This window comes from Triplophysa rosa, linkage group LG17 (assembly GCF_024868665.1).
Source record: "Triplophysa rosa linkage group LG17, Trosa_1v2, whole genome shotgun sequence".
NCBI lineage: Eukaryota > Metazoa > Chordata > Actinopteri > Cypriniformes > Nemacheilidae > Triplophysa > Triplophysa rosa.
Genome location: NC_079906.1, coordinates 13,323,167 through 13,333,937, shown reverse-complemented (window position 1 = coordinate 13,333,937; position 10,771 = coordinate 13,323,167). Strand labels below are relative to the sequence as shown.

Sequence of the window (10,771 nt, the reverse complement as noted above, 5' to 3'; positions counted from 1 at the left end):
ATGTGTATAATGTTTCCGTGTTTTTCTGGGCTCCAGGCCAGCAGGTAAATATCCACGTGGGTGAATGAGTGAGAGAGAGAGGGTACACCGAGTGTTGGGGGGCTTTGGCTGTGTAACTAAGTATAAATATTTTACCTCCTTCTCCAATTCCCTTTTGTTCATCATCTTAGCTGCTCGATGGCCAACCCCTTTTAATCCACAGCAGAACAAATGAAAGCCAGAGAGAAAAGACATCGGAGAGATATAAACTAGCTAAGCTCTATTAGGGTTTACAGAATGTGAAAAGAGTATTTTACTTTTTAAATCTGTTTAATGTTGTTATACGAGAAATTGGATTAAATGGCTGTGAAATGGTGTGACGCATTATAAAAATAAAATATTTCTGAGAAAATAAAAGGGGTAAGTATGAAATAACTATGGAAATGCTTAAGCCATCCTATAATGGAAATGATGATGAATTGTGCGAATGTTGTGCTGCTTAACTGCTCACCAAGGTCATGGGTTCAATCCCAAGCAATTCATAACCTGTTTTAGAAAAAGCTTCTGCGATGTACAGTAAATGTGCTCATTTTAAATGACGTTGGGTCTCTCCTGAGAAAGAGGTCCCGGTGTGTCCTGAGCTTTGGTGAAGGATGTCACGATTCAGCTGAGCTTGTTAAAGAACAAGCAGCAGAAGAACAGCAGCATGCCACACAAACGAAAGAAGAACAATGCTGAAGTTGAGAAAGTAAGTCCAGACCATTATTTTATATTTACAAAGACAAATAACCTTACATGTGCATGCTATACAATCTCATCTAAGTGACAGTCATTCAAGTTCATGATTTGTTTATATTTGTACATGCAGGTCGGTGGAGGGAAGATGTTACGAGATAGGTTTCCTCTGATTGGTTCATCGGGTGGCAAAACTGCAGGTAAAGGTAATGCATCACATGCGACCAACATCACATGTCAAATTGCTTTTGTGTACATTAGATGGAATCAATGAAGCTGTTTGGTTTGTGGTTACCCAACCAGAGGAATATGTTTTGGGAATTGTGGACTTTCAAAATGTAACTTGTGCGATTCCCTATGCTCATACATTGACATCCTTGAGGTCATTGTTGTCTTTATGTAACTTAAGACTTACAGTGGTTTAAAAATTCATGTTTGAGGTATGACACTGTATAATTTATGTTCTGGAGCAAGACGGTAAGTCTTTTCAAGTTGTATTAGCCACAGTCATAATTTTACTCATGAATTGAAAACGGTCATTCTTAAAACCTATTAGAAATTCTAGAGGGAACCCAAGCCGAATTAACCGCTCGCTCGGCCTACAAATTAACATAATAATTGAACAGCTCTAGGATATTAATATCGTGACAAGCTTGTTTTTTATTGTTTTTTTAATAGATTGTTTTGGAAATTGTTATAATATTAGCTAGTTTGACTGGATAACAGATGCATGTGACAAAATACTGAACAAACCTCTTGACGTACAAGCGTGAAGGGTTTGTTTGTTCTGTCCGCACAACGTTATTTGAGCTTATCAACAGAAGATGCAAGTACAAACACAAGAAAATTCAGGAAGTGCAGCTACTGTCATAACATTGATCTTTGTAATAAGACTTGTAAGGAGTGTTAAGAGAATGTTGAAGGACGAGGCAATTGACCCTTCGCTAAGCCACGCCCAAAAACCGCCACAGGCCAATCGTGGTTTAGCAACCGTATCTAGGCGCGGGAGGTCTGTCAAGCTTTCGAGCGAAGCAAACATGCCGAAGCGTTGTGCGTATGGATTGTGTAAATCTGATAGCCAGTATCCTAAAAGTTTGGACGGGGTGGTGGAATTTTTTCCCTTCCCGAAACCTAAAACCCAAGGGGAGAAATGTCGGACGTGGATCAAGCCGTGTGGAAGGCTTCATTCACAACTAAATGTGGGACATTCTAAAACGCTTAACGTGAAAAACGCTTAACGTACCTAAACAGCGATCAAGGAAAACCACATTTCTGTCAAACCTTCCTTGTATTAAACACTTGCTGCTGTCAAAAGAACAGAGCTCTTGTTACGCGGATAAAGTGAATACCACGTTAAGCGTTTTCTCCCCCATAGCGTTTTCTCCCCCATAGAAGTCCATTATAAGGAAACGGCTTAACGTGGCGTAACGTCCCTAAACAACGCACTGTATCATCTCATTTATATTTCTGTCCCTTTTTATCAGAGCTTTTAGAAACATTTGTGTTGTTTTGTTCTAGTTTGCTCCACAGGCTATTCAGCTGGATGTAACAACACTGAAGCCAGGAGTTAGCAACTTTATTGCCTTTCAGCCTCATTTCTTAATATTGGTTTCAGACAGGGCATAAAGAGGCCCCTACTGCACTTTTTAACACAATGCACGGTGGCTTTTGAAGTATTAATTACAACTAAAATGACAGAAATTTGTCTAAGCCACGTTAAGCTGTTTTCTCTTATAATGGACTTCTATGGTGAGAACGCTTAACGTGATATTCACTCTATCCGCGGACCAAGAGCTCGTTCTTTTGACAGCAGCATGTGTTTATTATAAGTAAAATTTGACAGAAACTTCGTTTTCCTTTATCGCTGTTTAGGTACGTTAAGCGTTTTTCACGTTAAGCGTTTTAGAATGTCCCACTAAAGGTCGACAGGATTAACAAAAACACCTATGTTTGCTCCAAGGTAAGAGCACGCTAATGTTAGCTAGCTAGCTAACTCAGCACATCATTGCTTGGAAATAATGACGGTTCTTTGTTCATAATGCATATATTTGAACGTAAAATAAGATGATTAAAGGCAAGACGGAAATGTGTTTGTGTTGTTGATGATGTATGGCTCAGCTCAGCATCTCTGGCTCTTGCCAGGTCCAAGGCGTAGATTAGACCCACGACGTGTGAGCAGTAGCCTGGCGCGCTACTAAAATATAAGCGGGAGAATGTTATCATTCATAGGCTTTAGCTTCAATTTTGATTAAATTATTTTCTAATCGGTTGCATATTATGTCGTGGATATATCCCCCGAATGCACACTGCAGTCCCTTTTGTCTTGCTCTCTCAGATATTTCACATGTTCGCCAAAAATGACAAATTATCTCCTTGGGAATGTCTGACACCGGTGCATACACACTGTAATACACTTGCCAGGCGTGAAAGCTTGACAGGCCTAGCAACAGTAACTAAGGAGGGCGGGGCTTAGCGAAGGGTCAATTCAATTTGTATCTGGCTTTTTCTGAATTGTCATTTGTGTATTTTCATGTTTTTTTTTAGCGAGGCCCGCTCTATCCACTCCTCAAGGTCCCCCTCAGGTCGAGACAAGAAAACGAGGCCGTCCCCCCATCTCCTCCGCCACCCTCCCCGACAGCATGGCACCCTGGGAAGGCTCCTCCCACTCCGATTCCTCCTTTGCCAGTTTCCCCACTCCACTTTCTCCCCTCACCCCTGCTCACTCTAATAAGCCAGTCATCGCACGGGAGACCCAGCCCCCACCACCCCCTCCTCAAATCAAAAATACTAAACCGGAGAATGGGCAGAGTGCCAGTGTAAAACGTAAGCCCCTCCCACCAAGACATCCACCCAGACCTCCTAGGTTACCTCCTTTGAGGCAAATCACAAATCTTAGCTTCTCTCGTAGCTTCACATTTTCTTTTTTTGAGCTGCCGGTTCATCAGTCTGCACGGAGCCGAGCAGAGAGACTCAAAGATCTTACTGTGCTTTTAAAGCAGTTTCAGTACTGACGCTCAGTAATGAGGAAAAACACAGTACATCTAGTTAGATTCAATTTTACGAAATACATGCAAATTCAGTTACCTTGATTTTACACTCCGTGTGAATACGCCCTTTTCACAGTGACGTCACTTAACTTCCGCCTTTTTGCAAAGCAGTGTATCATAACATCCGTCTTGCAACAAACAATAATAATAAGAAGAACTTCCGTTTTGCCGTCGCGCTGGAAGAGAAAAAAACTGACAGAACACGTATTCAAGTAGGCACGCACTTAATCCTTGGTGTTTCGAGTCAGATCCGTGGGCGTGGCTTGTTGGTTTTGACTAAATCTTTGGTGTTTCAAGTCTTACGAAACCTTTACCCTAACCCTAACCTTACTCTAACCATCTAAACTACCTATGATTGTTAAAATTGACGAAAAAACACGTTTGGGTGATCACGTCTGACTCGAAACACCAAGGATTTAGTGAGTGCCTATTCCAAGTACTTATCCTAGCACCTTCGCTAACACAAAAAGAAAACAAAACCCTTACCTTCATAATCAAACAGGTCCTGTTCAACGAAGAATTTGTATCCTTTCTCTAGCTTTGATCTTGTCGTTAGCGAAAATTTGTCTGCAAGACGTTGTACATCATCTAGACGTATTTGTGGCAGATGTGCAAGCCACTTGGTAAACTCCATTCTGAGGCGCTAGCAGTTTTACTGGCGGTTGGCAAATCAGCTTATAGGTGCATTACCGCCACCTTATGAACTGGAGTGCTAGCGGAAGTAATGATACACTGCTTCGCAGCAGAACGGAAGATGCGTGACGTCATGTGAAAGGGCGTATTGGAAAACTGTTTTGTTTTATTTCCTGTTTGAGGCTTGTAAAGATTTTTAATGGAAAAAATGACACGTTAAAGGGACAGTTCACCCAAAAATTTGAATGATAAATGATCAAAACAATTTAGTCGTCATTTATTCATCCTCTTGTCATTTCAAACCTGTATGACTTTTTTCTTTTGCAGAAGAAGATATTTCGAAGAATGTCGATAATGGACAACGACGGTACCCATTCACTTGCATTGGTTTTGTGTCCATACAATAGAAGTGAATGGGTACCGCCGTTGTTCAGTTAATTTTCTTCAAAATATCTTCTTTTGTTTTCTGCAGAAAAAAGTCATACAGGTTTGAAATGACAAGAGGGTGAATAAATGATGACAGAATTTTCATGTTTTGGTGAACTGTCTCCACTTTGGGTCATTCACTACTTATTTAATGTTAGAACTATACAGGTGCAAAACCCAAAAAAGTAGCACAAAAACATTTGTCATGGAAATTTCCCCAACTTTGAGTTGTTTGTTTCTGTTTTCTTTTTTAAATGTATATTTATTGCGCACAGTAGTCATGGTGATTTGTGTTTTGCGTGGGTTGTGGTGAATATTGTATAAGGTCCCACTATTTGTATATAATTGTAAACAATAAAAATATTGAAGGACAGAAACATAAATGAAAAACACACAGACTGAGTGAGTTTTTATTGACCAGTTAAGGTCATGCACTGCAAAAAATGACCTTCTTACTTAGTCTTTTTTTCTTGTTTTCCAGTAAAAATGTCTAAAAATTCTTGAATCAAGATGCATTTTCTTGATGAGCAAAATGGCCTAAGAAAATAATTCTTGTTTTTAGTTAAAAAATATGAAAGTTCAGTGAATTTGTGCTTAAAGGAGTCATATTGCACGGCTAAAACGAATATTATTGTTTGTTTTAGATGTAACGCAATGTGTATACACCATTTACAGTTTAAAAAACGTTGTATTTTCCACATACCGTGCATGTTTGTATCTCCTCTTTGCCCCGCCTCTCTGAAACACGCTGATTTTTGACAAAGCTCATCGCTCTGAAAAGCAAGGTGTGCTATGATTGGCCAGTTCACCAGTGCGTAGTGATTGGTCAAATACTGCAAGCATTTCACGGAATTGTAACGCCTCTTACCATATTCGGAACATCAGGTTCCAAAGCAATTGTACTGACAGGCGATACAATGAGATTTACAATTACGTCCACCTTAACTACTTGTAGATTTGGGCGGTCTTTGTCAAATCATGTTACGAAGTTACGTAGATTCGCCGGGGTATGGTTACACGAGGCGTTTCAGGCAAGTCTGGTTGAGCATTCGCTTTTAGATAGAATGCATCTTTTATTCCCACACTTTCATTTGTGCAATTTTACGTGTCTAATACATGCATGGGCAACTTATAACACACCAAAAACACAGAAAAACACATACTTCCGCCATATGACCCCTTTAAAACAAGCAAAAAAAATCTGCCAATGGGGTAAGAAAAATAATCTTGAATTAAGGTTTACCTTTTTCTTAGTCACTCAATTCAAGATTATTTTTCTTACCCCATTGCAGATGTTTTTGCTTGTTTTAAGCACAAATTCACTGAATTTTTTTGACTGAAAACAAGACATATTTTATTAGATTATTTTGCTCATCAAGAAAATGCATCTCGATTCAAGAATTTCTAGACATTTTTACTGGAAAACAAGACAAAAATACTTAGTAAGAGAGTCATTTTTTGCAGTACACTTGTGTATAATAGACAGGTATCCTTAGTTTAGACGTAACATTGTCATTTCATTCTCCAGACAAGGTAAGAAAACTATATCTTCAGGGTTCTTTTTGATAATAACTTTATTTGCACTTACAACACCCTCATACTCGTGTAGTCACCTGTTGTCACGTGTGCTCCATCACAGACTGCTGACAGGTGCAGGTTGAGCTTGTGTTGTCATGTTTGTGAACGTGCAAATACTAGAGTATTCATCAGCCCTTTACATGCATTATTTAATGTACTATTCTTAAACTACAGTATAACTTTAAGCTGTGTACCACTTTTGTGCTTGAATATTAACCTTCTATACATTTTGAAATACATTCTATACATTTGTTTGAAAGAACACAGAAGCTCCTGCAAGGTACTGTGGTGTTGTAATCTGCTTTTTAAGTTTTTTTTCTGCACATACAGTCAAACGTACAAAAAAGCATTTCAAATACACTAAAGCATGTCAGCCTTTTGTCTGCTGTACAGAAGGGGCTCCACAATTTGACTGGCGACTGCATTATTGAATGTATTGTCATATCTTCTACGTAATACAGCTCTGCCCTTAATAAGGAAATCATGTAATTATTGTCAGGGGGGAAATGTTCTGAACAAAACAAAAGCAAAAATAGCAGCAGGTCTGTTAGCAAAAGCAGTCACCTGAGGGATATTGTGTAATATGTTCTCAGCAGTGGTAGATTGAAATCTTTCAACCTTTGAACAGTGCGAATCCCAAGGCGAATTCAGCGCAATGACTCATTCATTTGACTGATCTAACATGTGTCATAAGATGGCTGTTCCAAGATTTAAGAGGTAATAATAATAAGTAGATAATCATAAAGGGTAAATGAAAGGTAAAGACCTCTTGTCCTTCTCTCTTACGGTATAATAGACTAGATTAATTGGTGCAAATGTGTTTGTTTGTAGAAGTGATAATGGGCTTTGCTTTGAGTTCAAGGACATAGTAGCTGTGCACAATAACAATCATGCACACTTACAGTGATGTATTCTTTTTTTCTCATTCTGACAGATGGACAATGAAAGACCTTCACAAAAAGAGAATACCAGAATCACAGCTGTGGTGTGAATGAAGCACAGCTAGATATCCTGGGACAGTGCTGTGGAATCAAGTCCCAGACAGTGTGGGAATAGTTGAAGATAGAACTCTGGTAAAAATGGTTGAGTATAAATTGTAGGTGTTCGGGTCCGAAGCTAAAGAGCGGTTTCTTCTCTGTCATACCTCTCCTGTCATGGCTGCCACAATACTCATTCAGAAAAATGCACCTTCCTCAAGGTTTAACACATGCACACCTATATGTGACCCTGGACAACAAATCCAGTCTTAAGTAGCACGGGAACATTTTTAGTAAAAGCCCAAAATACATGGTATGGGACAAAATTATCGATTTTTCTTTTATGCCAAAAATCATTAGGATATTAAGTAAAGATCATGTTCCATGAAGATATTTTATAAATTTCCTACTGTATATGTATAAAAACTTTATTTTTGTGAGTGGATGGCCTGCTACAGTGCCTCAGATTAATAACTTCAAAGGCGATTTTCTCAATATTTAGATTTTTTGCACCCTCAGATTCCAGCTTTGTAAATAGTTGTTGTTCCACCAGATAGTGTCCTATCCTAACAAACCATATATCAATAGAAAGCTTATTTCTTCAGCTTTCAGATTTTGAAAAATTGACCATCGTCCAGGGTCACATATTACCAAGAGCACACCTCCAAAAAATCTGTATGTCCCATAGCGTAAGCCTCAAACATGCACCTAATTTGGAAATGACATGGAAACTGGAAATGACCAGGATATGAGCGTCCGTCATGATTTTCATTTTCATCTGTTTCTCATGCAAGACATTTACAGAACTACTGTCACAGCCTAGCACATTTCATACTGCACAATTTCCATTTTGAGTGTGATGACAGACAAATAAAGTGACTGAAATGACTAATTCTATTGTACTAAACATCAAGCATTCCTCTGTACGAGGATTTGTCATTTATTGTTCAAATCTTCTTTTGTTTCTCTCTGCAGGGATGGCTAATGCTCTGCTGGCTGACTGCAGTTCCTCTAGTCTAGTGTTTGGTCTGTATTCTTCATCTTTTTCATATTTGGAACAAACAAACACATCTGTGTGGGTAAGCACCCACACACTAGAAACGCACCTCTCCTGCTCTGTCTGTCAAAAAAGGCTATTATGTTTGTATCTATAATTTTTTGAAACAATCTCTAATCCATTAACTTTTTTTAGATGTGGTTTGAATTTTCATACAGATCTCTCTAACTGGTTGGTTCACAGGTACTTTCGCTGTCCTTTCCGTCATGGTCAGTACAGTGACAGGTGATGCGGTGTTGCCAGGCAGCGGAGCAGATGAAGATGAGAGATGAGGCAGAGAGCAGTAGAGTTGCCTTTGCAGCTCAATTGACCGTTTTATGTGGCCTAATGGAGGTAAAACACACAAACCTTAAAAGGCTACAGGTATATTACCAAGGACCACTAACAGAAGCAATGGTCTGCATACTAAGATAATAACATTTTTGACCCATAGCACCCTAAACCTACCTTGAAGCCCATTCATATTATTAGACAATATTTAAATCATTTGAGCTTTTTATTAGCCTTCTAATAAATGTGTTTGCTTTATTAATTTTGTGTTTGTTTGTGTTTAGATTCTGTTGCATGTGTTGCGTTGTGGAGGAGGGTGTCAGTGGTTGTCTCAGCCGTTGGTCAGTGGATACACTACGGCAGCTGCTGTTCATGTGACCGTTCACCAGCTGCCTTTACTCCTGGACATCTCTATAGACAGATACAGAAGTGTCCTCTCTGTGGTCTGGGTAAGCATGAGGTCTGTGTTTTAATGTATAATCTCTGGTCATCTGAGATAGAGAAATATATATGTGTCTGTCCTAGATGTTTTCAAACATTGTGGCTGGAATGGGGAGTGTATTAACTGCAACACTGGTTGTTTCAATTATCTCTGGGCTGATACTAGTATGGTATCCATACTACGGTATGGAATCATTGGCCCCATACCAACTGGGTCAGCAGAATATGGACTTTCATTACAATACAATTTAGCTGAAAGTGTTTTGGTTTTAAACTCATTTTCTCACTATTTTGTTTTTCCCTCTCTCAGGTTGTAGACTTTCACTCCCCCCTCCATTTCATCATTTGTCGTCTCTCAGGAACTCTTATTGTCAGCTCTTGCGCTTGCAGTGATGGCCTATGGTTTTCAAGCTTCACTGGGCATGATGTTTGCTCATAAACATGGGTATTCCTTTCACAGCAACCAAGAAAGAGACAAACAGAGGTTTTGGGATCACAGCAGAACTGATAATGTTTAGGGAATATTATCTAGTGTCGTAACGTTAAAAAATAATGCACAGCACCTGTACTGTGTAATAAAAATGCAACGTACCCTATTATGTCTGATCATAATTGGTATTCCCCCACTAGGAGCTGTTGGCAATAGGCTTGTGTAATTCAGTTGGAGGGGTGTTTCGGTGCTTTCCAGAGAGTGGATCCATGTCTCGTAGCATGGTGCAGGAAAGTACAGGTGGACAAACTCGGGTATGAATATCTGCCGTCATTAACAGCACCAAGAAAGTCTTTGAACAGGTGTTACAGGCTTTATTCAGATAATATGCAAAACATTACGATGTAAATTATTAAGTTGTCATTAAGTAACAGGTTAAGACATTGATCATAAACGTCTGTGTCATTCTTATCAACAAAGGTTGATAAGAAACAGAACACCAAAGATTTCGCAATAAATTAATTTAGGTGTAGGTGGGGACTATGAGACGGTCTGAATCACTAATATTTTTCTTCCATATCTTATGTCTCTCTTTCTTCCTCTGTCTTTCTTGTAGGTCTCTGGTGTCTGCCTCAATAATTTTGTTTATTCTTCTGAAGTTTAGTCCCCTCTTTCAGCAGCTACCAAAGGTCCTAAACCACCTCAATTCATAAATGTATGGCCAATTAAGGGTTTTACTGTGATTTTTATGTGTTTTCATGTTACAGACAGTCTTGGTGAATCTGCATTAGGATTTATTTGCACAAGTCAGAGATTACTGTACTGTACCTAAACTCTGGAATACGGATCGATTAGACTTGGTGAGGGCAACTTAATGTGAATGACCCAATGACATGTTTTTGGACAAAATTGATTGCAATTGCATTTTCTCTCCTTACCGTCATCTTCAGGACACAACAGTGAGTTTGTTGTTGTGGCTGATATGTATTTTACTGTAAATCTCTCAGGTCCAAACCTGGTGCTCTTGGGCATATTCCTGTGTGTATATTTTCAAAAATGTCCATGTGTAACTTGTGATCTGCTGATATCTCAATAAAATCCTTATGAAAATGAATCATATTTTTACATACTTTATAAAACAGTGCTCATAAATAAATGTAATTTTTGCAAACCAGACAATAAGCAGGCTACATTACCA

General features: G+C 38.9%; 1 protein-coding gene and 1 pseudogene across 1 annotated transcript; both read left to right on the top strand.

The window, feature by feature from the left end:
* The first annotated feature begins 508 nt into the window (after positions 1-508).
* On the top strand, positions 509-4,675 carry LOC130567871 (uncharacterized). Its single transcript, XM_057356338.1, has 3 exons — positions 509-727; positions 848-920; positions 3,259-4,675. The coding sequence occupies exons 1-3, from the start codon at positions 686-688 to the stop codon at positions 3,723-3,725; spliced, it is 582 nt and encodes a 193-aa protein (XP_057212321.1). The 5' UTR covers positions 509-685; the 3' UTR covers positions 3,726-4,675.
* A 2,417-nt stretch (positions 4,676-7,092) lies between these two features.
* Positions 7,093-10,668, top strand: LOC130568329 (solute carrier family 26 member 6-like; annotated as a pseudogene).
* Positions 10,669-10,771: the final 103 nt, after the last annotated feature.

What these genes read in the sequence shown, in the direction of transcription:
- LOC130567871 (XM_057356338.1), top strand. Translation starts at nt 686, where the DNA reads ATGCCACACAAACGAAAGAAGAACAATGCTGAAGTTGAGAAA. An exon ending in ACAATGCTGAAGTTGAGAAA is followed by an intron (nt 728 to 847) that starts GTAAGTCCAGAC and finishes TTGTACATGCAG; the next exon opens with GTCGGTGGAGGGAAGATGTT. An exon ending in TGGCAAAACTGCAGGTAAAG is followed by an intron (nt 921 to 3,258) that starts GTAATGCATCAC and finishes GTTTTTTTTTAG; the next exon opens with CGAGGCCCGCTCTATCCACT.